The sequence below is a fragment of the Platalea leucorodia genome, assembly GCF_965183815.1.
Source record: "Platalea leucorodia genome assembly, chromosome: 4".
In the NCBI taxonomy this organism is placed as follows: Eukaryota; Metazoa; Chordata; class Aves; order Pelecaniformes; family Threskiornithidae; genus Platalea; species Platalea leucorodia.
Genome location: NC_138826.1, coordinates 41,572,310 through 41,596,467, shown reverse-complemented (window position 1 = coordinate 41,596,467; position 24,158 = coordinate 41,572,310). Strand labels below are relative to the sequence as shown.

At 42.4% G+C, this 24,158-nt stretch overlaps 1 protein-coding gene across 2 annotated transcripts; it reads left to right on the top strand.

The window, feature by feature from the left end:
* Window positions 1-384: 384 nt before the first annotated feature.
* Window positions 385-23,917, top strand: ATAD1 (ATPase family AAA domain containing 1). Of its 2 annotated transcripts, XM_082308925.1 has the most exons (10): window positions 385-485; window positions 2,708-2,883; window positions 4,572-4,670; window positions 4,950-5,070; window positions 6,699-6,899; window positions 9,169-9,275; window positions 12,360-12,449; window positions 14,589-14,639; window positions 17,605-17,741; window positions 18,287-23,917. In XM_082308925.1, the coding sequence occupies exons 2-10, from the start codon at window positions 2,722-2,724 to the stop codon at window positions 18,405-18,407; spliced, it is 1,089 nt and encodes a 362-aa protein (XP_082165051.1). In that variant the 5' UTR covers window positions 385-485; window positions 2,708-2,721; the 3' UTR covers window positions 18,408-23,917. The 2 variants fall into 2 exon arrangements, with proteins under 2 accessions (XP_082165051.1, XP_082165052.1); XM_082308926.1 differs by lacking the exon at window positions 14,589-14,639.
* The last annotated feature ends 241 nt before the right edge of the window (window positions 23,918-24,158 follow it).

Here is a 24,158-nt window from a genome sequence, read left to right as displayed (position 1 = left end):
TGGAGAAATCACAGAGCAGAACTGTGGGTCTGCTGCACGGGTCCTGGTCTGTGGCAGCCACCAGCAGCTTCAGTGGGCTCCTTGGTGGGTGAAGCATCTCCCGCGTTCGTGTACAAGGAATGACTTTTAAAAATGACCCATAATAAAATTAGTGTTGTATGAAAAGGTAACTGCTCTTGACAAACAAATTACGATCCCCAGTGAGCAGGCTGAATTTTGTTAGGAAGCCCCCGGGCAACGCAGGAATTACAGGTAAGAACAAAACGAAGTGATGCGGCGCGCTCTCAGGAGCGGAGCGAGGCCTGAGCGCTGGGCCGCGGCGTGCCGGCGGGCGGAACCTTCGTGCGGGGCGGCGGGAGCCGGCCGGAGGGGGGAAGCACGGGACGCGCCGCCGCCGAGCCAGGGCCCGCGCTGCCGCTGCCGCCTTACTCCGCCCGTGCGGCCGCCGCCGCGCCGCCCGCCTGTCCGAGAGACCGGCCCGAGGGGTGAGTGACCCGGCGAGAGAGAGAGCGAGCGGTCGCCCGCCACCGCTTCCCGCCGCCGCGCCGGCACCTGCCGGGCGGCGGGAAGGTCACGGGTGGCCGGTCCGGTCCGGTCCGGCCCGGCCCTCACCGGTGCCGCCTTCGCCTCACCGCGCCGTCATGGTTGGCCCCGGGCGGCCGCCGCCGCGTCCTCGGCGGGGCCGGGGGCTCTCCGAGGCCTGCTCCTGCCCTCGCTGGGGCCCAGCGGGCGGCCCGGGAGGTCAAGCGGGGCGGTGCCGCCCCGCTGCCGGCTCGGCGGCCCTGCCCCTTCCCTCCTGTCAGCTCCGGCCCCGCCGGTGAGGCGGTGGGTCTCGGCGGCCCGGCCGGGAACCGGCCCCCTCCTCGGGGCCGCTCCGCCGGTCGGGGGGGCTGCCTGCGGGTAAAGCCGGGTCCCTGAAAGGGACGCGGTCGCTCCTGCCTGAGGGCGCGGGGAGAGGCGAGGGATTGCGGCCAGTGACGGGGCTTTCCCGCTCGCCGCGCTGCGGGAGCAGAGCAGGAACCAGCACCGCTTCTCCTTGCGGTTTCTTTTTAATATTTGAAGCGTTGGCATGCAGACAGGCAGAGCTAAAACAAAATGCAGTGGTAGCCGTACAGACCTGGAGTTTGCTGTTCAATTAACTGTCCTGCTTGTTATCTCGGTGGTGTGCCTAGAAAATAAATGCTAAAATTCATGCAGGGTAAGCAGAACTTCGTTTAGAAAGGTTACACTTAAAATTCTCTCCTGCTAAAGCTTTTTCTCACAATTGCTGTAAGGTTGCATAAGAAGTGGCTTTTTTCATTGTTCTTTGGGGCTTTTTTGGAAGCTTTATTCCTACTGAATATGTAGGCCTTTTTTTTTAATAAAGCAGGCTTAAGAGAACATGCAGACTCTCGTAGCTCTGTGTTACTTAGATGCCTAAGCAGGCAAATTTTATTTGATTTCCAAGCAGGTATGCACAGCAACAGCCTTGATTTTTAAATTTCTAAACAGAGAATGAAGAGTTAAAAAAAACAAAACTGTTTTAGTGATCCACGCTGGAATATAGTAGCAAGCCATTGACGTCTTCTGGTAAACGTATTGCAGTGCATCTCCTAATTCCAGTCTGCCGAATCCTTGTAAACAGAATCTATGGTATGGCATCACCTTGAGTTGAATATGGGGTCGACATAACACGACCGCTAGCCAAGCGAGGGGGAATTCAAGGATATCTTGGCTGTAGGTAGTCCAGCTTTTCCCTGGCTGACAGCTCAGTTTGGAGACCAGCCAGGGAGCGCTGGAAGCTGCCAAAGGAATTGCCACTGATTTTGCCCTTGCAGTGGGAAAATTGGGCAGTGAACAAGGAGAGCGTTGGGGATTCTCAAGCGGAAACCCCGCCAGTTGAGGAGAAAGTAGATTGGGGAAGGAGAGCCCCGATTTTATAAATAATTTTTCAATGTTTTAGGAAGAGATTTTTCCTCTCTGCAGCACGGTCCCTTAACTTGAAGGTGCTGTACTTTCTGGGTTTGGCTTGTACAGCATCCAGCCTTTTCCCTTGATAGCTGTGTGCCACATCCATCATTTTCAGTTTTCCGGGGATATTAATAACTCAAAATACATTCTGCTAGGTGCAGGCTCCAGCTCTTAACCTCATTTTATTCAAATACAAGTTGTTGATTGCTCCTTAATGTGGCAACTGGGCACCTTTCTTTTAAACTTCCTCTTAGGGAAAAGAACTCCCTGTTTAAATAATGTAGTTGTCTTTGCCTCCGTGTCTTAGCATTCTTGGGTCAATAACAGTCACAAAATATCAGTCTTAATGGGAATGTAAACTTGGCACTGAAATAAAGTAATCTTTATTACTTTAGTAGGGTATTGTGTAGCTGAAAGGAATGCAGATTTCTTGAGGGAAAAGTGAAATCAGGACCTTTTTGCGTGTAGTCAATCAAGAAGTAAGGCCTCAAATTGTTGCTGCCATTTCTTCTCCGCTTACTGAAAGTGGAAATGAAACCATCACTATATTCAGCGCTGTGCGTTTTAATCTTACGCAGTTTTATATGTTGGGGTTGTGCTATTGTTGAGATATTTCCTTATAACCTCATGGTAAATGTTATGCCTACTTTGTGCATGAGAAATAGTTGTTATGAAATGGTGTTTAAATATAAGGCAGGTGTTTTCTCAGCTTTAATTTTCTTTCTTTCTGTCCCTCCGTGTGCTTTTTTACATTTAGTGTTGAGAGGCAAAATGGTCCATGCCGAAGCATTTTCACGTCCTCTGAGCCGGAATGAAGTGGTCGGATTAATTTTCCGTTTAACCATATTTGGTGCTGTAACATATTTTACCATTAAATGGATGGTTGATGCCATTGATCCGACCAGAAAGCAGAAAGTAGAAGCTCAGAAACAGGTAGGATTTTACTCATAAATATTTCTGTGAAATGCTGTCTCGTTCATTACCGTTCATACAGAGAAATCTGCTAACTGAAAACTGGACTTGCAATAACCAATGAAGTAATTGCAAAAGCATATGGAATAATCAAAAAACCTAGAATTATCTTTTAGTAAATCTCAGGATCTAGGCTGTTAGCATTTTCAGTGCTTACATTTTATAACAAGTTAAAATTTCTAGCTTGAAGTGGTGGAAAAACTGTTGAACTGTAGCACGGTGTTGTCTCTAATTATCTGCAAGTGTGTGGTCCCGGTGCCGTTTCTGCTTCTGACAACTTTGCTAAGTAGCAGTCGCGTTAAATAATGCTCTCATCAGTCTCTTGGTTGCTTTTTAAAACCTTGAGCAGAAATAACTTAATTCTCTGATGCTTTTTGGCAACTTAATGGCAGAGGCAGGGACTGTAGTTACTCACGACAAAAAGGAACACTGCTGTCCAAATGCCTTTTTAAGAATAGCTTGTACTTTGTCCCTCTCCCTCTGTTCTCCCCCCACCTCCAGTAGCTGTCAAAATGCCCTGGAAAGGGGAAGGAAAAAAAGTGAAAAGCCTCATTCCTTATGTTGAACTAGAATGATTCCTGGGGGTTAATGCTCTGGGAAAAGATTTAAGTGCATTTCAGAACCAAAAGTGAAATGTTTCCTTTGGAAAGTGTTGATGGAAACGTTGCAACTTTTTGTTGTTGTTGTTTTCTGGCTGACACAAATTTCACAGATTGAACCAGCAGTTTTGAGAAACCTAATTCTCTTTTGGGTGGTTTTTCTTTTTTAATGAAATCTTTAGTTAAAAAATTGGCCCCGCTCTAAAAAACAGCTTTCACAATCTGTGCTAGTGCCAACTATTATATAAGAGGTTGCAGTATCCCAAAAGCATGTCATACTTAACCGCAAGTTTGAGTATAAAGAGAAACTGAATTGTGAAAGCATGTTGACAGAACAAATGACTTTTCCTTTTAAATTGGGAAAAAAAAAACATTGAATACATAGAAAAAATTGACTAGCTTCTGTGAATTATATTTTTTTTTCCTTAAAAATAAATTAATCTCTCCTTGATACAGTGCTGTGGAGAGTTGGGGGGGGCATACTTTTTATAATAACACAATTATACCTCCCACTGAAGTGTGTGTGCTTTATTTGCAGGGTTGTGAATGTGAAAGAACTCTAGAGTTCTAGTTAATAACAAGTTTCAGGCTTTTCATCTGAATCCTGTACAAAGTTTGTAAGGACTAATGGGCTTTTTTTAAGTGTAATAGACCTGTATCAGCTTTGGAAACTCCTGTAGAGATTATGGAAATGATTTTGTACTGAGCTTACCTGTGTGTCTGCAAACGTGTTCTAACAGCAAACTCTGTGTTTTAATGCTTATCTTGGTTGCTTTTCAGGTCATAATGTATGACTTGTGGATTTGGGGGTGAGAGGGCTGGTGTGACACTTATTTGATGGGAACTGAGACATATGACTTAGTTTCACTCACGTGACAACAAATCATTTGCAAATAGCAGAACCTTCTACTTCAGAAAGATTTAACCTCTTTTCAGATCTGGCTTATGGAGAAGCTTTTCAGACTCCAAATAGCAGTTCTTTAAAAAATAATTTTTTAATTAAGCATTCAGTTTCTTTCTCTGATTTTCTTGGCGTTTTATTTCCCCCAGGCTGAAAAACTAATGAAGCAAATTGGAGTGAAAAATGTCAAGCTTACTGAATACGAAATGAGTATTGCTGCACATCTCGTAGACCCACTTAGCATGCATGTAAGAAACTGTTTTCTGTGTTACTCCAATGAAAGCCCTTCAGACACAGAAGATCTTGATGTTGACTTTGGACTACATTATTTGTCATATATATGTATCTATGGAAATACATAGAAAATATTTCTGTAATTTGAAACTAAAATCGCATCATTGAGAGCAGAGTTTTTTTAATTACTTGTCTTTTTTATTTTTGAGGCCTTGCACTACTTTTGAGCTTGTGGATATTTTTTGTTGGCAGGGACTATGATGATCATTTCTATTACTGTTTTTCCGTATTAGGTAACCTGGAGTGATATTGCAGGCTTAGATGATGTTATTACAGATTTGAAAGATACTGTCATTTTGCCCATCAAGAAGAAATACTTGTTTGAGAATTCCAGGCTCTTACAGCCACCAAAAGGTAGGAAGGAAATGTTATGGATTTATATGTTGGTATTAAAAAAAAAAAAAAAAAAAAAAAAAGTTACAGTTACCCAGAAGGGAAAGAGGAAGTGCGTTGCCAGGCCAAAGTGCAACCATTGGGACTGATGCCAGGGAAAACCCTCAGGTTTTTCCTCTTCGCTTGCCATGAAATCAAGTTCTAGTGAATAAGTTTCATCTTAATAATGAGGTGATAATTGCTTTTCAGTTATTGATGTTACATTTTGGTGCACTAATCTATTTAGGCATTTTTAACTGCCTAAATTGTCCATTTTTTTTTTTTTTTCTTCTTATGCCCCATCTTGTCCTTCGGCAGAGGTGGGCTATAACTCTGCTGTAGAGCTTTGTACACTTGGTTAATATTTCTACGGCATCGTAGAAATATAAGTCATAAACATGAGATGTCAATGTAAGCTAATCTTGCAGACATCTCTCTGTTCTAGTCCTAGAAGTTCCAGTCATTTAAAGAGACAGAGATCCCATTTTTAGTCTGGAGATCGCTTGGTTTTCTCTAGAGTTAAGTTGCACAGTATTGAGGCAGTAAGGAAACCAGTGGGTTTCCAACTTTCCAACAGTAAAACAGAAGTTGGACTCTCTCTGCTGGCATGCTTACAGCCATATTTGCTGTATGTTACTGCAAACAAGCAGAATTTGAACCTAAAATGTTGGACAAAATGCCAAAGTTTATCTTTACTGCTCTCATCCCTGGAATATTAGCTTTCAGAGAATCTTCAGAAGACATTAATTACTGCCTGTATCTGTGACCATCTCAGCTTCATGTCCTAAGTGACGGAAAATGAAGAACTTTTGTAACTGGTTTAGTTTTTCCAGGCTACTTTCTCTTTAAGTCACAAATTGAAACTGTCTGGAAAATTACTTTAATGTCATGATCTAATAAGCTGAAGGAAAAAATTATTTTTTATTTATCTTTTTAAAGCAGACTTTCCATATAGGGCAAGCTCCCCAGCTTTACTAGTGGCTTGCTCTGTGTCTTAATAGGAAGTCATTGCTTCAGAGTAATTATGTTTGTGGTCATCAGTCACATAAAAAGAAAAAAAACCCCTAGTAATTCTCTGTGTTTCAGGCATGTTTGACTTTTTTTTTTTTTTCTTTAAATTGTTTTCTTTACAACTACGTTAGAAAAATACTACTGCGAATATGACAAGTTTAAAAATAATATGAGATGTCATATTTAATTGTGGGTAATTAGTTTAAAATGTTTGTGGGCTCATTTTTTTTTTCTTCTCCCCCCTCTGTGCTAAGTTTTATAAGCAAGGCTGAAACTGGCTATAAACAAGGCCTGTCAAATGCTTACAGGAAATAAATAGGAGTTTAGTTTCATGTAGCCTTTATAGTCACAGTAGTCATCTTTCAGACAAATGTCTCCCTTCAATTTCACCAACCTGTTTTTAGATGTTCTTAGCTTTAATTTTATAATAAGGATATCTTAAATAACTCTGTATTTGATTTGATGGAACACTGTGTAACTTGGTTTCTTATCTTTTAAAACTTGGATAAAATACAAGCCTGGACACTTATCAGGTCTGTCATATCAAAGCATGTTTTCTGTACAGCAACCAGAGAGCATTAACACCGTTACTTTTTCAGGAGTACTTCTCTATGGCCCTCCTGGTTGTGGCAAAACGCTGATCGCCAAAGCTACGGCAAAGGAAGCAGGTTGTCGATTTATTAATCTCCAGCCTTCAACACTGACAGATAAGTGGTATGGAGAGTCCCAAAAACTGGCTGCTGCTGTCTTCTCGCTTGCTATAAAGCTCCAACCATCCATCATTTTTATTGACGAAATAGGTAATAATCTATCTTTTTTTGTAAGTAGTTATAGCAGAGTGACATTAAACTGTAGGTTCAAGTTGATGGGTATATTGATCTACTGTCATCTTTTCTTTAAAAAGAGTGATAATGGAACAAGGTTTAGTAATGTAAATAGTATTGTAAAGTAACAGTGGCAAATTAGGAAAAACAGTGTACTTCTTCCTCGTGTTAGTGGAGGAAATTACAAGTAGAACAATTTGCTGTTTATTTTTGGTTGGGCTGAGGTGGTTCATGAGGAGACCTTTTCTTCTGTCTACTTCTGAACTACTTATTCAGGAAACGCATCACCAAATACACTTCAACGCTTGTGCTGTGAGGGCACATAATGGAAAATAAAATATGGGTTTAGGAGAGCTCAGGAATAGTAGCTTAATAAGGCTGAAGAAGTGGGAGGGGAAGTTCAGCTAGGAAGACAGCAAAGGTGCCAGTTGTTCAGTGCGTTTGGGCTTGTCATATTAGCGTTCAAGTCCCTGTGAACTTCAGCAGTTTATTTAAAATTGCTTGTTGTCTTGTAGCCCCGGTGCTGCTTAGAGTGAGCTGTACAGTTTGCAGGAACAGCCTGATGAAGCTTTTACCCTTTCCACAATTTAGGTTTATGAGGGGGCTACATTCTTAAGATACTTTTTATCCTTCTGTATAGGTGTGAAAAATGTGGTGTTTTTCTAGCTGATGGAAATTCTTTAGGCAACCACTAGCAGAGTTAGAGCTATGCGTAACACAGTGTATAGCCTACTTTACGTCAGTCCTGCAGCTTGCTGTTCTCCTGTGCTTTGGTGTCTTCTAGCTTGCCAGACTCTGAATGCTTCCATCTCTGCATGAGAAATTAAGGTGAAAGTTAACTTTCCGTGAATTCAGGAAAGTGAAAATTTGGAGCACAAGATTTGGGACAATCTCATGTGATAGGTACATACTCATGTAATGTGATTTAAAAGATGTGCTTAAAAATATGGTGAGGTTCCACTTTCCTATTCTTCATCGTAAGAAATATTTCTCATTTGTTGACAATGTGTATTGGGTTTCCGTGGCAAGGCAGATGGTAGCAGGGGCTCCGGGGTGGCTTCTGTGAGAAGCTGCTAGAAGCTTCCCCTGTGTACAATAGACAGACCTGCTGCTGGCCAAGGCTGAGCCCATCAGCAATGGTGGTAGCACCTCTGGGATAACGTAGTTAAGAAGGGGGAAAAAAAACCTGCGCAATTGCAGCTGGAGAGAGGAGTGAGAATAGGTGAGAGAAACAACTCTGCAGACTCCAAGGTCAGTGAAGAAGGAGGGGGAAGAGGTGCTCCAGGCACCGGAGCAGAGATTCCCCTGCAGCCCCTGGTGAAGACCATGGTGAGGCAGGCTGTGCCCCTGCAGCCCATGGAGGTTCACGGTGGAGCAGATCTCCACCTGCAGCCGTGGAGGACCCCACGTCGGAGCAGGGGGATGCCCAAAGGAGGCTGTGACCCCGTGGGAAGCCTGCGCTGGAGCAGGCTCCTGGCACAACCTGTGGCCCCATGGGGAGAGAGGAGCCCAGGCTGGAGCAGGTTTGCTGGCAGGACTTGTGGCCCTGCGGGGGACCCACACTGGAGCAGTCTGTTCCTGAAGGACTGCACCCGTGGAAGGGACCCACGCTGGAGCAGTTTGTGAAGAACTGCAGCCCATGGGAAGGATTCGTGCTGGAGCAGTTCATGGAGGACTGTCTCCTGTAGGAGGGACCCCACGCTGGAGTAGGGGAAGAGTGTGAGGAGTCCTGCCCCTGAGGAGGAAGGAGCGGCAGAGACAACGTGTGATGAACCGACCGCAACCCCCATTCCCTGTCCCCCTGTGCCACTCGGGGGCAGGAGGGAGAGAAAATCAGGAGTGAAGTTGAGCCCGAGAAGAAGGGAGGGGTGGGGGGAAGGTGTTTTTAAGATTTAGTTTTTATTTCTCATTATCCTACTCTGATTTGATTTGTAATAAATTAAGATAATTTCCCCAAGTCGAGTCTGTTTTGCCCATGATGGTTAATTGGCGAGTGATCTCTCCTTGTCCTTATCTTGACCCACAAGCCTTTCATTGTATTTTCTCTCTCCTGTCCAGTTGAGGAGGGGGAGTGACAGAGTGGCTTTGGTGGGCACCTGGTGTCCAGCCAGGGTCAACCCACCACACAATGTTTATTAAGAAAGTATTTATAGAGAATAGCATAAGTCTGCACATGAGAAATCAAGCAGCATGCTTTCTGTGGCGCAATTGAAAGTAAACTGCTTTACTGAATCCTTCAATACAGATTCCTTCTTACGAAGTCGATCGAGTTCTGACCATGAAGCTACAGCTATGATGAAAGCTCAGTTCATGAGTCTGTGGGATGGTCTGGACACCGATTATAACTGCCAAGTAAGTACAAAGGATGACAAAAAAAGTAATATGATTTTTCCCTCTCGGTTATTGTACATTGACCCATGCAGGAAGAGTAGGGGATTGCATGTAGTAATAGTTCCCAAAAGAGTTTCTTTACCTGTCAGTGTTAGTGATTAACAGTGTATTATGGGAATGAGATGAGTTATATAATAGATCATTTTTCTTCGTGAGAAGACTTTTTTTCTAGGTATTTTGGTTTTAATTAAGAGATGTTCTGTTCAGAAGTGTCTTAGTCTCAATAATGTAACAGTATGGTTTGAGCTGCCAAGATTGGCAATTTTTAAACTGTTTTGAAAAACATTTTGTCAACAATATTTTCTTCAGGTGAAATGAATCTTTGATTTCAGGAAAGGTATTGAAAGATCTGAATATTCATCCCAGTTGCAGGTTGGTTGGTTTGTTTCCAGAAAAGCATTAGACAAGCACTAGACTCTGGAGTTAATCTGAAAGGGTAGAGAAGTTGATGTTATCAAAAGACAAATTCTACTAAATGGAGTCATGCTTCTATCCCATTATTCCTGTACACTTCCGTCCCCCTCCCATAATCTCAAGAGAAGTATTGTATTTTGGAGAGAAAAAAAATACAAAAGGTGCTGGTGCTGTAAAAACAAACAAACAAAAAACATGAAATAAATGACTTGACTGTAGCATAGACGAAAGCCTGCTTGGTACGTTACTGAACTGTCACCTGGAGCAATCTTTTTAAAGCCTTTAAAAAGGATGTTTATTCTCCAGTCTTAAAATTTTCAGCCTTCTTAATCTGTATTTTTCTGTGAATGTGTTCCAACGCTCTGACCTCCATTAGTTCTTTTTTGTAAAATCTGCTTTTCTTCTTCTTCTCTCGAGCTTTTTTCAGTTGATTTTTTAAAAAACTGATTAAAACACAGTGAATATATATACTGAAGAGCTTTAAAGCAGAGCGTTTGCTTACCATTAATAAGAGGCCAATGGTATGAACACTTAACCGGAAGCTCATGTGATCTTGCAAGCACGCATTTCTTCCAGTGTTTGAATGTATTATCTTTTTTCCCCAATATACTGACAACTTCTTGGAGCAAGTCAAATTGTTCATTCCCTGCAGTAAGACAATACGTGGTCTTACCCAACTGTAGAGATGCCCTCCCTCCTCCCTCCGTTCTCTTCTCCCCTCAAATAAAAGTGAAAGGTTGTACGACATCTGACCGATTCCAGCGTCTTAATCTCGTCCTTGGAATCGTATTGAAACCTCCCCCGACATTGGATCGGGACACCAACTCTCGAGTTCAGCATACAGACCCTGAACAAGTCACTCTTGTCCTTTACTCGTATGCCTCTGCAGGGTAGGGAGCCACCAAAGTAAAATGCAATGCAGACAATTGGCTGGAGACACCACAGGGGTTGATTCAGGTTTCTGGGGCATTTTTCAGCAGGAGTGTTTTGTTTCAATACCGTATTTCAGGCTCCTCCCTGAGATGTCATTGCAATTTAGGAAGTGTTCTTTAAACAATGGTTTTGACATTTGCATTGTCTCAGTTTTTGACAGCCAGCTCACTGGGCTCTTTTGTTAATTACAAATGTTTACTTGGGAGCTTTGGGTTGCTTGACTGATTCTTGCCAAACAAATTTCCTTTGAATAAGGATTAAATTTGGCTTTTGTTACGGTAACAAAAATTCCAAATGCTACGGCGAAATTGTAAATAAGTGTTGTGATGAATGTTATTTGTTCCTGTGTTGATTGCACCTGAAAAGCATGTTAAGCTTTGGACTAAACCTGCCAAGCACATAGTCTTGAATCTCGCAGGAACTTGGGGCACAGTGCCTGGAAAACAGAGCTGTGCTGCTTGAAGGGACAGTTTAAGTCTGGAAGTCCTGTACAGCCACGTTTGTGCCCCAGGTGGGTCCCACGTTCGCAGAACCTGCAGACAAAGCCAGTTTTGGGAAGGCTTCTCAGGTCCAGTAGCACAGAGAGAGCAACACTTCGGGTCGTTTCGGGCCTTGATGCAGACCTGGGGGAAGCACAGCATGGGTACAGTGATGCCTCTTTGCAAGAGGCAGCTCAGCCAAAAATTAGTTTGTGTTTGGCACGAAGGCCAGCACAAAGCACTGGCATGCATAACACTTTCTAGAAGGTGAAGATGACGGAGCCCTGGTGAAAAATGTGCCTTTTGGCTTTTTCTGTGCATAGGAATTTGCCACCGTGTAATTAAGCCTCTAGGTGGCAGGGTGACTCTGCTCCGGGACACGCAACCCAGCCTGGCCAGGGGCTGCTGGAGCTGCCAGGGCCGGCTGCGGAACAATGACCCCAGACAAAAGACCAGAAGCATGTCAGGAAACCGTATTGATAGGAGATGAATTTCCCTGACATTTTTCACTTTCGTGACGGGGTATTTACAATGTACATAACTTACAATAACAAATGAGAAAACAAGGCCAATGTGAATGGGAAGTAAATTTGTTCTTAAGCTAATAACTGGAATGTAGTCAAATGAGGTAAATACTCTCTTTGTATCGAGCTTTGGTTGTACACATCTAATGTGCTGCTGTTACAGTATACCAGTGCATATAGGTTTTTATTGACTTTTAATGTTTTTTTAAATGCTTAAAAAAAAACCCCAACATTTTAGTGCATGCGAAAGCTGCCAGTTTGGTCATCTTGGTGAACTGATTGCCTTTCTTTTTTCAACACAGTACAAAAATACCACATTTTTTAATACCTTATGAAAACATCTCCTTTGAAGTTCCTTCCAGACCACCAGGAACTAAAGAGACGTTGCCAAGACTTATAAGCAGAAGTTTTGGGTTATTGCTTAGAGTTTGAACTTTCAAATTGGGCTCAGAAGGCTTCAGACTAATGTAAAAGTCTCCACCCAGATGGTACTCCGTAGTTCCAATGCTCTCTTAAGCTGCCTGTTTAAATCCGGTTGCTGAAATCAGTAGCAAGAAACCTTACGTAACTTCTTTAAATGTCGATGTTCCTGATAAAGAATGGACGAGTCACATGTTTGGTTTTGAAACTCCAATACGGCGATGTTTTCAAAAGCTAGTTTCAGGCTGACTAGTTTTTTCTGTTGGTGTATACAGGTAATAGTGATGGGAGCCACCAACCGTCCTCAGGATCTTGACTCTGCAATCATGAGAAGAATGCCGACCCGGTTTCACATCAACCAACCTGTAAGTCATGCCAGGTTTGCCTGAACAGTGTGCCTAGTGGCTGAGCTACAGGCACGTGCCTTATCAGCCAGGAAACACACGTCTCTGGTTTGGTGGGTTTTTTTCAAAGAAATACTGTATTATTTTGATATGGTTTTAGTTTTTTTAGAAGCACATATATAACTTTGCTTTTTAAGGTGAAGTTTCTCACAGAAATCTTGATTCCTTGGGTCTTTCATCTGAAACAGCTCCATGTGCTCTGAGAGCTTCCCACCCATTTCTTTATCTATAAGAATGGAGTGGCTTAGACACTGCACTCTGGAAAGAGCTTAGTTTTAGCTTGAAACCAATCACCAAAAAGCACGAAAGTGACTGCACACACTTACCTGCAGGGAGAGTGGCACCCAGGTCGGATAGTGTCAAGAAGCAGGTACATATTGACTACCATTTATACCTTCTCGATACACAGTATTTAGTTTTCCAGGAGAGAAGAGGGAATGAAATCTGCATACCAAAGCCTGCATTCTTCTCAAGCCTTTCCACAGTCAGGCACTGCAAGCAATCTGGAAAACTGTTCTTATTCCGCTTAGGATTTATGCCAAACAGGCAGTAATTAAGGTCTTGATCAATTATGCCAGCCATCACAAGGTTATCCCTACTATAAATTTTGCTATTGCCATCCTTTTCAAGGTATTTAGTCGCCTTCGAATGCTTAGCAATATCACAAGACATTTTTGTATCAATACTATAAAGACTGCAGGTGTGGTTGTCAGTATTCCCTTCTGGCTACAGAAATACCCTTCATTGTTCTTTTTTTGCAGAAACTTAGAGACAAAACTGGAGGAGTAAAACCTTTATTGATTGTGCAAGAGAGTAGTCATGTTCCTAGACCCATCTTCTTTGAACTGGCTTTCACTCCTTTGGGCAGATACTTTTCAAAACAAAGCATTTATAACCTAGTAACTGCTTTTCCGCAATGCCTGCTCATAGGGTTTCATACACCATACTCATCTTCAAGTTTTCCTTGAATTATTGAGGGGCAAGGATGTGTATTTTGGTACTTCATCTTGTCTTTCTATCAAGAAAGAATCAAGGGTGAATTTTCCACAAGTAACAGTGCCTCCAGATATTACAGGGGTTGGCTCCTTCTCCCAGGATCAGAATTACAACAGGAGCTGTCATTTAGGGCACAGGCACGTAACTTTCCTTACCCCACTACAACAATCTCATGAACTTACCGCTTGTCTCTTGTTCTTGTCTGTGGTACTTTGTGATACAACCAAGATTGGTTACAACTCTTTTATTGAGGGCCAAGGTAATTTATGTGCTGTGGATTGGAAGTGTGCACAGGTAGTATCGCTGCAGAATATCTGCTAAAGATAATATCTGCTAAAGCCTTGCAGATTTTGTAACTAAGTTTGAGATTAAAATGCCCAAAATTGCTCATAAGAAATTACCTGCAAGGCAGAGGGAAATGGAAGAAGTATTTTTTGAGACAGAGTATCAGCAATTCAGCTGTCAGAGTATCTATGGGGTAGTTTTTTCCCTTTTTAACAAAGTACATTTAGGACAAATTTGGTTTTGGGAGGCACAAAAAAGAGTCTCTTTGCTGCCTGTGTTTTACCTTGCTATTAAGGATATGCTCAGGACTTAACTTTTTCTTTCAGTAACCTTGTCACAGTGTATGATTTGTATTGCTTAACATTTCCCAAGCATCATCTGTAGGATTTTTTTTTTTTTTTTTTTTTTTAAGCAGAACAGTTTATCCTCTTCATCTGATTTAGCAAAGTATTGAAAGCATCCCCTAGATCTAGAGTCTGCCCTCCATTAAAGATGATGGGAAATCTTTGGAGACAGCTGCTTTCACTTAGGGCAAAGTAAGACTAAATGTCAGTGCATTTTCCCTTTCCCTATAGTTAGTGTAAATGTATATGCTCAAGTGTTTAGTTTCATGTGCTCCTGGTGTCAGAGTACCCTAGATCTTGTTTTGCCGAGTGATTTGCCATCAGATAGGTTTCCTTAGTGTGTATCACATCTCCCATTTGAGGGATCAGCTTGTGTCACTGAATCATGACTGAAAGCCCATGCGGTGCAAAATTGAGATAGATGTTACATATGTTTATTTTTGTACTCCAGTAACTTTAATCTCTTCTGTTTAAGGCTCTGAAACAAAGAGAAGCAATCTTGAAGCTAATTTTGAAAAATGAAAATGTAAGTAGACTTCTTTTAATGGTTAATTTGCTGTATTACTGTTTTCATGAGTGCGAGCTCTGGAGTTATAGAAGACATGTTTTATAATTGACTGTCTTGGAGTGAGGTAGAGATTACCTGCCAGGGTATTTCCGATTACAACTTAGGAATCTTTTGTGGTTTTAGGTGTGGCATTAAATTGAAGCAGTAGAGTTGCCTACTGGTTTAAGCATGAGCCTCAGTCAGAGCAGCAGTCTTGGATTTTGTCATGAATCACCATCTCTGAGGAAAAGTACTTAATTTCTCGGTCTCCATTTTCTTGTTATACAACAAGATAATATACTTATCTCTCTAAAGATGCTGAAGGTGAATCATGTTTGGAAATCAGTTTGATCAGTGAAAGACATTTTAAGACACCATAAAGCAGGGAGAAGAGATACTGAATTTTTTTTTTAACTCTGTACAGTCTGTTGGCTCAAGTCAAGGAAGGAGGAATGACATTATTTGACAGTGCTGCTTTTTGCACTTTGAGCCATAGCTCTTATTTCCTTTAGAGGAAAACTACTGTAAATGTTGTTACTAATATTGTATGGTGTTCGTGTTGCCATCTGAATTCCAAGATGAGGGGAAGGGGTAGGTGTGAGCACATCTGGTCGTGTCTGTTGGCAGGATACGGGACATATGTTATCAGAGGTTCCTGCCAAATTTAGTCTGCAGCACTAATTGTCTTGAAGTTAATGTTGCAAAGTGTCTCTTGGTTGAGGTCTATCCTAATAAATATCATTCGTTATTAAAGCCAACTTATATTTTTTAAGAGGCTTAAAAATCACAGCTCATCATTGCGAATGGCTGAGATATTGGGGAAGTTGCTCTGCAAATGGTCATTTTGGAATGTTTATATAGGGTTAGGATATAGGTTGGCTTTTTCACAAAATACTAGACATAGATGTGAAAACAGAACGGCTACAAAATGCCAAAAGAGTTGTGGAGGAAGAGCTGACCTATTTGCAGAAAATCTCAAACAAACTAAACCGTCTCTTGCAAGTGGTGATTTCAGACTCAGATTTCTCTTCAAGAGCTGTTAGGGAGGTATGCCAAATAATAGACGTTTACACAGGCTCCCTGAATATCTGCAGCCACCCAGCCCTTGCACGCAAGTGGATTCTGTGGCTCTTTTGCCTCAGTAGCTGGGCCTGCGATTTGCAGCACCTTGGCCTTAAGGCCTTCAGCAAAAACCTAAATCGGCTCCTGAATATGGACCTGAAAGAATGCAAGGTGTATCAAGCATCTGGCAGTGAATCACAGCCACACAAATAACATTTTTTCGAGGGCAGGAGGAAATCAGCCTGTATTGGTTACCCATAGGAGGAAGAATTGGATCTCTCAAGCCCAGCTTATTTTCAGCCAGGGTGACAAACTTCCTGGCAATCCTTCACATGACAGGTGTAGTCATGCCCTCCGTTCTTCCCGCCTGTCTTAAAATCTTGTTTCTTCTTTCTCACTCAAAGGGAAATCCTTGTTAATGCCTGCTACTCAACATGCCCGTTTTCTGTTTATTCTTAGCCAGCTGTACTGCTCCGTTCAATTCTTGATGGCCTTCAGCCCCACATTGAGCAAATACGTTGCAGATCCACAGCTGACTGTTACTGGCATCGGTATTTGTGTGCAGGATCATGCTTTAAAGCAAAGCACTTCAAGACAGCCGGGCTATACTGTCTGTAGGAGGCACTTCAGTGTAAGCCAGCTGCCCCTTTTGCCTTAATTCCTGTGCCTGGGGAGCCAGAAGGCTCACTCCAGACCCAAACCAGAACACTGTGTGCTGAGTCCGTAGGTCAGGGAGCTGGGGCTCAAGTACAAGCTCAAGATCTGAGCCAACAGGATAGTATCACTGTAACCCTTGTGCTTCAAGAAAAGTGGGACGGACGGTGGGGAATTGGAACGGTGCTCAGTGGATGTCAGTGCATTCTCAGGTTATACTGGGGAGTGCATGGGTTGAAGGGGTAGCTGGAAGCAGCAAAGATGACACCAGGGGCTTTGCCTTCATCACCATGGAATAGTTTCCCTCTTAGAAGAAGTCACCCCTTAAGTTCAGCCTTTTATTAGACTAGTTTGGCTTTATTTTTTTGAAAATAAAATACTGATGCATTGGAAAATGTGCCAGAAGGGGCTGTTATCAGAGGTTCTGTAAACAGACTGAATAAATACGGGGTCCTGGCTGGAATGAGTTCAGCCTCTGATCCAGTGCATGGAGTTAGACACGTTATTTGGCCTCAGAGTTCCCTGTTCCATGGTTGTATAAAGTAGGAGCAGTTGCTTGCTGAGTTACTGGACAACTGCTTTTGAAGCTTTTATTCTGCACTGAAAGGTGGCAACAACAAAACATAAATGTGACAAGAGCTTTTTCCAGCCTTGCTGTGTTACTGATCAAAAGAAGTATTTATGAAAACAAAATGTACTCTTTCAAATAATGTATAAAAAAAGAGCTGTGGCTGTGAAAGGAGACCTGTTGGGTAGTGTTCATTGTCTACAGATAAAAAGATGCACATAGGGTCTGATCAAGCCCTTTACTAAAAAAAAGTGGTGCCATTGCAGGAAACTTGTGTGGGCACTTGAGAAAATGGATCATTGTTTCTGTGATCCATTTTTTTGCCATCCAGTAGCCTTCCAAAACAGCACAGGAGCTGTGTCAGTAAGTGAATATACTAATATGATGGTTCATTTTTGGTTGCCTGTTCTTTTTTTTTTTTTTAACCAGCTACAGAGTTTTATGAAATGAAGCATCATTTTCATTTAATGAAATGAACCATTTGGAGGGTTCAAACTCTAAGTTAATAAAATAATTTGCTTTTTGCTCTCAAAAAAAGTCAAGACTGTAAAAGGTCTTCTTAGGGCAGGTAAAAATACTTGGAGATGGCTGTTTCTTGTCCTTGGTGAACAAAGTAAATGACTTCAGAGTTTTCATGCTCTGACCTTCTTTTTTTGACAGGTGGACAGGCATGTAGATCTCCTAGAAGTTGCTAAAGAGACTGATGGCTTCTCAGGCAGTGACCTGAAAGAAATGTGCCGGGATGCAGCACTCCTCTGTGTCAGGGAATATGTTAATTCAGCCTCTGAAGAAGAGAAGTATGTGTCTTTATTCTGTCTATTATGATAGCTGAACAGCAATTGTGTATGCTCCTGGTGCTACAAACTGTCCAATTATTAGTTTGTATTTTCTGATTTGAATTGCAAGTTTATAGAGGTTTAAAAAACCTTGCTATGGTTCACAGAAAGCATGAGGTTCTCTTTTTCTTGACAAATTGCCACTGTACAACAAAAAAAACCAACAAGTAAGTTACCTTTATTCATTTTGACTATGAAAGTAAGACTAATTGTTCTAAGGTGTCAAGCTTGAGGTGGCATGAACCAACAAGAGAGTGATATTGCTGCACTATATTACCGGGCTTAAATGCTGGTAACACTCTCGTACACACGTAACTCCACTTGCTGTGATGTTCCTCTTATTATCTCCCATACTTGCAGGTAATATGTGTATGGGCAGGGCCACGTTTCCAGTGTAATGCTGGATCCATGTCAGAGCTGCTGTTTTCAATGATTACTTGTCATTGTTTGAATAGCTGTTACACAGCACCTGAATCATTACCTTGCTTTTTTTCTTTCTTTTAAAGCCATGATGAAGATGAAATTCGGCCTGTGCAGCAGCAGGATCTCCACAGGGCAATTGAAAAGATGAGAAAATCGAAGGATGCCACACTGCAGAATGTTTTGATGCATGTTAGTTTAGATTAAGACAAAAGAGTGTGTTTGCAGTTTCTGATGTGATTTAGTTTGACTTCTGTAATCAGTTAGCAAAAAAAATGTCAGGGGGTGGGAACAGGGATGTTCCTTGAATAAGGGAGTTCTGTTTCTGGAATTGTTTTTATACAACAAATTCTAAGTTATTGAAATTTTGTCATGCACAACTAGAAGTGTAACAATAGATCATGAAGTGGAACAATTACAGCCCAGACCAAGAGCAGCTGCCTGTGTCTTGTCCCATAATCGACACACTGTGTAGCCTTAATGCAGGTTCTAACCTCCTGCTTAAAACTGAAAAAGCCAGAAGGATCGTGAGGCCCCACTTTCACGGTCCGTATTTGTATGAAAATCAAGATCAAGCGAGCTTTTGCCCTTTAGCTCTGCGGGAGGTCTCTGTCCTCCCTGAGCTCGCCTCAGGACACCTGCGTTACACTTTGACAGGTGTACTGCCCCGGTCAAACTCCCCACCTGCCGTTGTCCCCAGAGCAGGTTGCACCGGGCGCTTGGCGCCAGAAGTGAGAGCCCTGCTCGGGGCTCATCCCCCCTGCCTCACCAGCTAAGTGAAAAAACACGTGTTCCTTATCCAGGTTAAATAAAGGTGGCCCGTCCACCTAGGTAAAGACTGGTATTTAATGTCTTTTGGCAGGAATTTACAGGACATCATGATTCTGAGCCCATTATTGTCCCTACATACTATAATAATCCTGTTGTGTCATGCTTGCCTTTTCACCTAAGATTTTGTCACCCTTGGCACTCTGCTGGGGGGTCTGGCTCCCACCTTAGATAGATACATAGAATCAGTTTACTTAGGATTCATTAAGTAGTACAATTACAATTTGTTAATTAAGATCTTACAACAGCCCGTGCTTAACTAGCAAATATATGTACAATATCCACTGAAAAAAGATGACACCTGATTTGATAAACGACAAGCAACCTTTTCCTGTTAGGAACTAATTCTTTTAATAACTCGCAATTGCCTTGATACCATTTTCCACGTGCTCCTACAGGAAATCCTGTAAATTTAATAGTATTCATATTCACCAATTCTTGAATTTGATCTTTTAGATGTTGGTATTTCTTAACTTTCTCTGCTGCTGCATCCGCCAAAGATGTTAATTTACTCTCATACCTAACTGTGATGTCTACTAGGGCCTGAACTCCTTTAATGAATACCAGGTTTGGCTTATGTAGTTCATTTTGTTCATCTTTCAGGAGCAGCTCCTGGAATACTACCCATTCCTTCTTTTTGGCCTCATCTGCCAATAACTCACATAGCTGGTTATGTTTCTTAATCCTAGCATCCTGTGCCGCTGGGCAGTATCCAATAATATGTGAACAGGTCTCATTCTCTGCCTGACAATGTCAGCACGATTTGAGTCTCTTGTCTGCCTCTTGCTAAAAATTCTCTTACGGGGTAGACATTAGCTCTTAGCTGTAACACTGTGACGAGCTTTCCGTGGGGAATGCCTCTATAAAATTCCATCCAGTTGTTGCTGATCTTATCCTTCTCAAAGTTGGGAATTCCACGGCCCTGGGATACCAGCTTGGTCCAGTTCACAAATTCCTGTTTCCTCCAGTTACAGGGTCTCAGAAAGATGACTTTTGGAGCGGGCGTCTCCCATTCTGAGGCTGGTTCCTCACCACTTAATTCCTCTGATATCACCATAACCGGTCTCGGGTCCCGAACAGATGGAATTTTATCCTTATCTCCTCCTGCTGTAAGGATTGCTCCACAATCTTTCAAATTCTTTCTTAATGTGTTCCTGGCAAATGACTGCTCTTATTGTTTTGTTTGAAGACTGCGCAATTCTGTGTAGCCTTTGAGCCTGTACACTGGGAATCAAACCCAAGAGCCTGGTAATACCTAAACCTCCATCCCGGGTGCTGGAGGTATCACAAGTACTTGCTGAAAGACGTAGCCATTCCTTGATGGCCACTCGAATTCCCAAGTCAAGGGTTTCTAGGTACATAGCTTTCATGTTGGCTTGGCCTGCTAAGTAGATCAGTCGCGGAATAGTATATCCTTTCAAGATGTCAACCTTCTGAAGTGGCTTTAATGCAGCCTTCCCAATTCCTTGTAACCATCCCTTCACTTTCTCCAGTGGTTCTGGTTTTGATATTCCAGTCCATGGGTCAGTACATAAGCCCAGGTACTTTTCAGAGCTACCGAGTTCAATCATATTGAGGGGGGTACCGCTAATCGTCCATGAAGGACAGTCATTGATCCTGTGTAAGTCTTTCATCGGCTGAGTGTAAAAGCCATGTCACTTCTCCCCTTGCATCTTGAGGCCAGTTGGTTCACAAAAGACCTCCAAAATTTCAATAATTTTCCGCATTCCTTCCCATGATCCATTCAACAGTACCAAGTTGTCTGTGAAAACCATAGGTGTTATATTTCTTTTTTGAACAGTGTTGGAAACCACTTCCTTCCTCCTCCAACTTGCACAGCAGGGGGTCCACAGATAAGTTAAGTAAAACTGGGGAGGTTACATCACCCTGTTTTAACCCAATCCGAATCCTGATGGGATCTGACTGTTCATTCTTCAGGTCAATACGAGTGTTGATGTTGTGATACAAGTTTGTAACTGGGGCAATAATATGATTGTCCACGCCCTTCTGTTTAAGAGCCAAAATGATGCGAGAGTGGCTCGTGGTGTCAAAGGCTTTCGCTAAATCAACAGAGACTACCCCCAGGGATTGACGCTCCTTTTTAGCATGACAAATTAAAAGCTGTAATAGGTTCAGATTTTCTGCACATCCTGATGACTTTATAAACCTCCTTTGTCATGGATTGATGGGACATGCCTTAGTCAACCTTGCTGTTAAAATCCTTGAGAACCTTAAAATGGTCGATCCGATGGTAATTGGCCACCAATTATTGATGTCATTCTGGCAAAGCAGATTTTGATATTAACACAGTCTGAGATTCTCTTACCGTGTCCGGTATAATAGGTTCAGCGGGTCACCGGTGTGGAGAGGAGACAATCCATTACCAGTTTGTGTATATATATACGAGCGTGTGTGTATGTATTAAATGTATATATCCACACTTTTTTTTTTATATACAGACATAATCTGTAGATAACTTGAGTATGGAAAATCTTTTCTACTTACTGAGTCAAACCAAATCAGAAGATGTATAGATTAAAGATTTGTCAATACTCAATTCACATTTACTTCTTCCTTTTAGCAGCAAATACGAAGATAGAAACTCTGCTTCTAGAATAACTTTCAGGCAAAATTTTAAATGTTACTGATTTTTCTTTCACATGACCACTTGAAATCTGGTGCCATTTAGTAAAGATAGTAAACTACTGCAAAATGTTTGAATACTTTTCATTTTGTATGAATTCTGCTTTTTGAGGCTTTTTAAATGAATGCTGGTTTTATTTTTCCCTTGATGTGAGTAATTAGAGTAGACTCTTAACTGGTCTTTCATAAAGCCCCACATATTATAAGCTCTCTGAAATTGTGGCATTCTGATCTATTATGCATTGTAATGAGGGCTTGCTGCTATTTAACCTCTGGAAGACCCACTGCTGCACTGTGGCATTGTACCATGAAGTGTCATGCATAGCTCTGAGGCGTGGGGGGATGTTTTGTGATGTTTTGCTCTGTCACATACTCTGATCTGCAAAACTGAAGGGAAGAGAATGGGTTTTAGGATTATAAATGTGATTTAGCAATGTTCTGCTGTACTTGCTGGTAACAGTTTTAGTAAATTCATGTAATGTTACATAGTGATAAAGGCAAAAGGTTAAAAATGTAAGTGGCAAAAGTGTTTTGGTAAAGTTATTGTCAGTAGGTTTTCAATAACTTGATTTTTCTTCTTATAATATTATGAATTGTGCGCTAATTCAACACAAATACGTAATTGGAATTGTTCAGACCCCCGGAGTGGTGCACTGCATCGCAGCTCTGCTAGCTGTTGAGGGAAGGTAAGCATTGAAAGCAAGATGACGATGTAAAACTTAACGTACTGCAAAGTAAAATAAAGACAGCTGGAGCCAGCCATCGTACAGTATCAGGTGCTGATGACAATTTCCATGAAGCAGAACTTTCTCACTGGTGTCCTCTTGTCTGGCACGCTGGTTGTGTAATGCACCAGCTGCAGTAGGTCTTAGTTTGACCCAATTTAATCTCCTTGGGTACTGAACATGTTTTGTTGTTTGGGGTTTTTTTAATAATTTAGTAATTACTTTGCTTTTTGATATGGGGGGAGAAAGGTCTATGGTAAATGCATATTGCTCTAACCCAAGGACGTAGGAAATCAGGCACACCAGAAGATACTGGGCTATGGAAATCTAAAAGTCTGGGATATGGAATGCTAATCCCACAAGTTACGTTGGTGACAGGGCAGAAAGCAGTGACGTAAGTCTTTGGGAGAGCCCGAGTTCAAGGACTAGCCTTAAAATTAAACATGCAAATAGTGGTACTTACTGGAAGCTGGTTTCTTGGGAGGTTTAAATTATGCACGTGCCAGATGAAGTTCTCCAGCTATTCAGTTTGGTTTCAGTCCTGCTCTGACTCTGAAGTTCTCCCAGCCCCTCTCAGTAGTTGTTACACCTGACAAGTGCCAGACTGGTGCAAGCAGCTCGTCCTGCGTCTCCTTCCTTTTTTCAGGGTGCTCCCTGCTTGGTGAAGATCTAGTGCAGGCAGCTGACGAATACTATCTTAATTGGCGTTAACAGAGTGAGCATAAAGTGTGTCCTCAAGCGAGTTTAAATGTCAAACCGAGCGCACAGGAATAGGAACAAAACCTTGACTGTCTTCAGATGCTGGGGGCATCCTCTAGTTGCCAGCTGAGCTCTGATCTTTTTGTGTGTTTCTCCAGAAACCTGGCTGCATACTGGCTGGAGCTTGCCTTTACCTCATGCCTATAATACATCGCTGCAGGCTTAAGGGACTGACATGAAGAGGCACAAGGGTTCATTTTTAATTGCCCCTGAGGACAGTTCCTGCAGCTGGAGTGTAACTTCCACTTTTGCAAGGACTTTTCCATACTCACCTGCTCCTGCTGCACCTTTCAGTGTCCTTGACAAAGCACAGCCCCTCCTAGCAGCTTGCTAGGGAAGGGCACAGTTTATCATGCTTTAGTTCCACAGCTCCAGTGGTTTGGTCCAGGCTCCTCACCATTTGATCCTGCCTCTCCTTAGAGCAGGGGCAAGCCTAACCCCTCTCCCGCGGCTCTAGGGCCAGTTGTGCAAACCAAGCGTAGTTTCACAGGCGTGGGCTGAGGCCAATCCAGCCTCTGTGCTGGGCTCTGAGTTGTAGCGCAGAGTTTTCTGTGAGAAATGGGTCTTTCTTGGGGTTTAAAGATCCAGTCTGTGGCAGGAAGAGGCATAGGCATTCCCAGCAGGCAAATGATTTGTTGAGGACCTGTTCAGCCGTAGCAGTCACCGGTAGACAGTGTGCACAGTACAGACCGTACCTAAATTGTCCCCAGGCTGTAAAGCAGCTAATCTTGCCAGTCCAATACTGCAGCGCAAACAGAAACCTTTGGCATAGTCTTAAGTGAAAAGTAAATAAATGTGGTGTTTGTTTGCTCTGTGTTTTTGTTGATCTGTTTTCTGTAACCTTCACCTGTGCGCTCATGTTTGAATTCTGTAAATACAGGGGGTTTTTTTGAGACTGGTGTGAGCACAGGCATTCTTCTCCCTGGCTGGTGCTTGGGAACCCCAAATCAGGCAGCCGAGGGTGAAGCCCGGGGTGCTGTGGGGGATGGCTCTGGATGAGTGG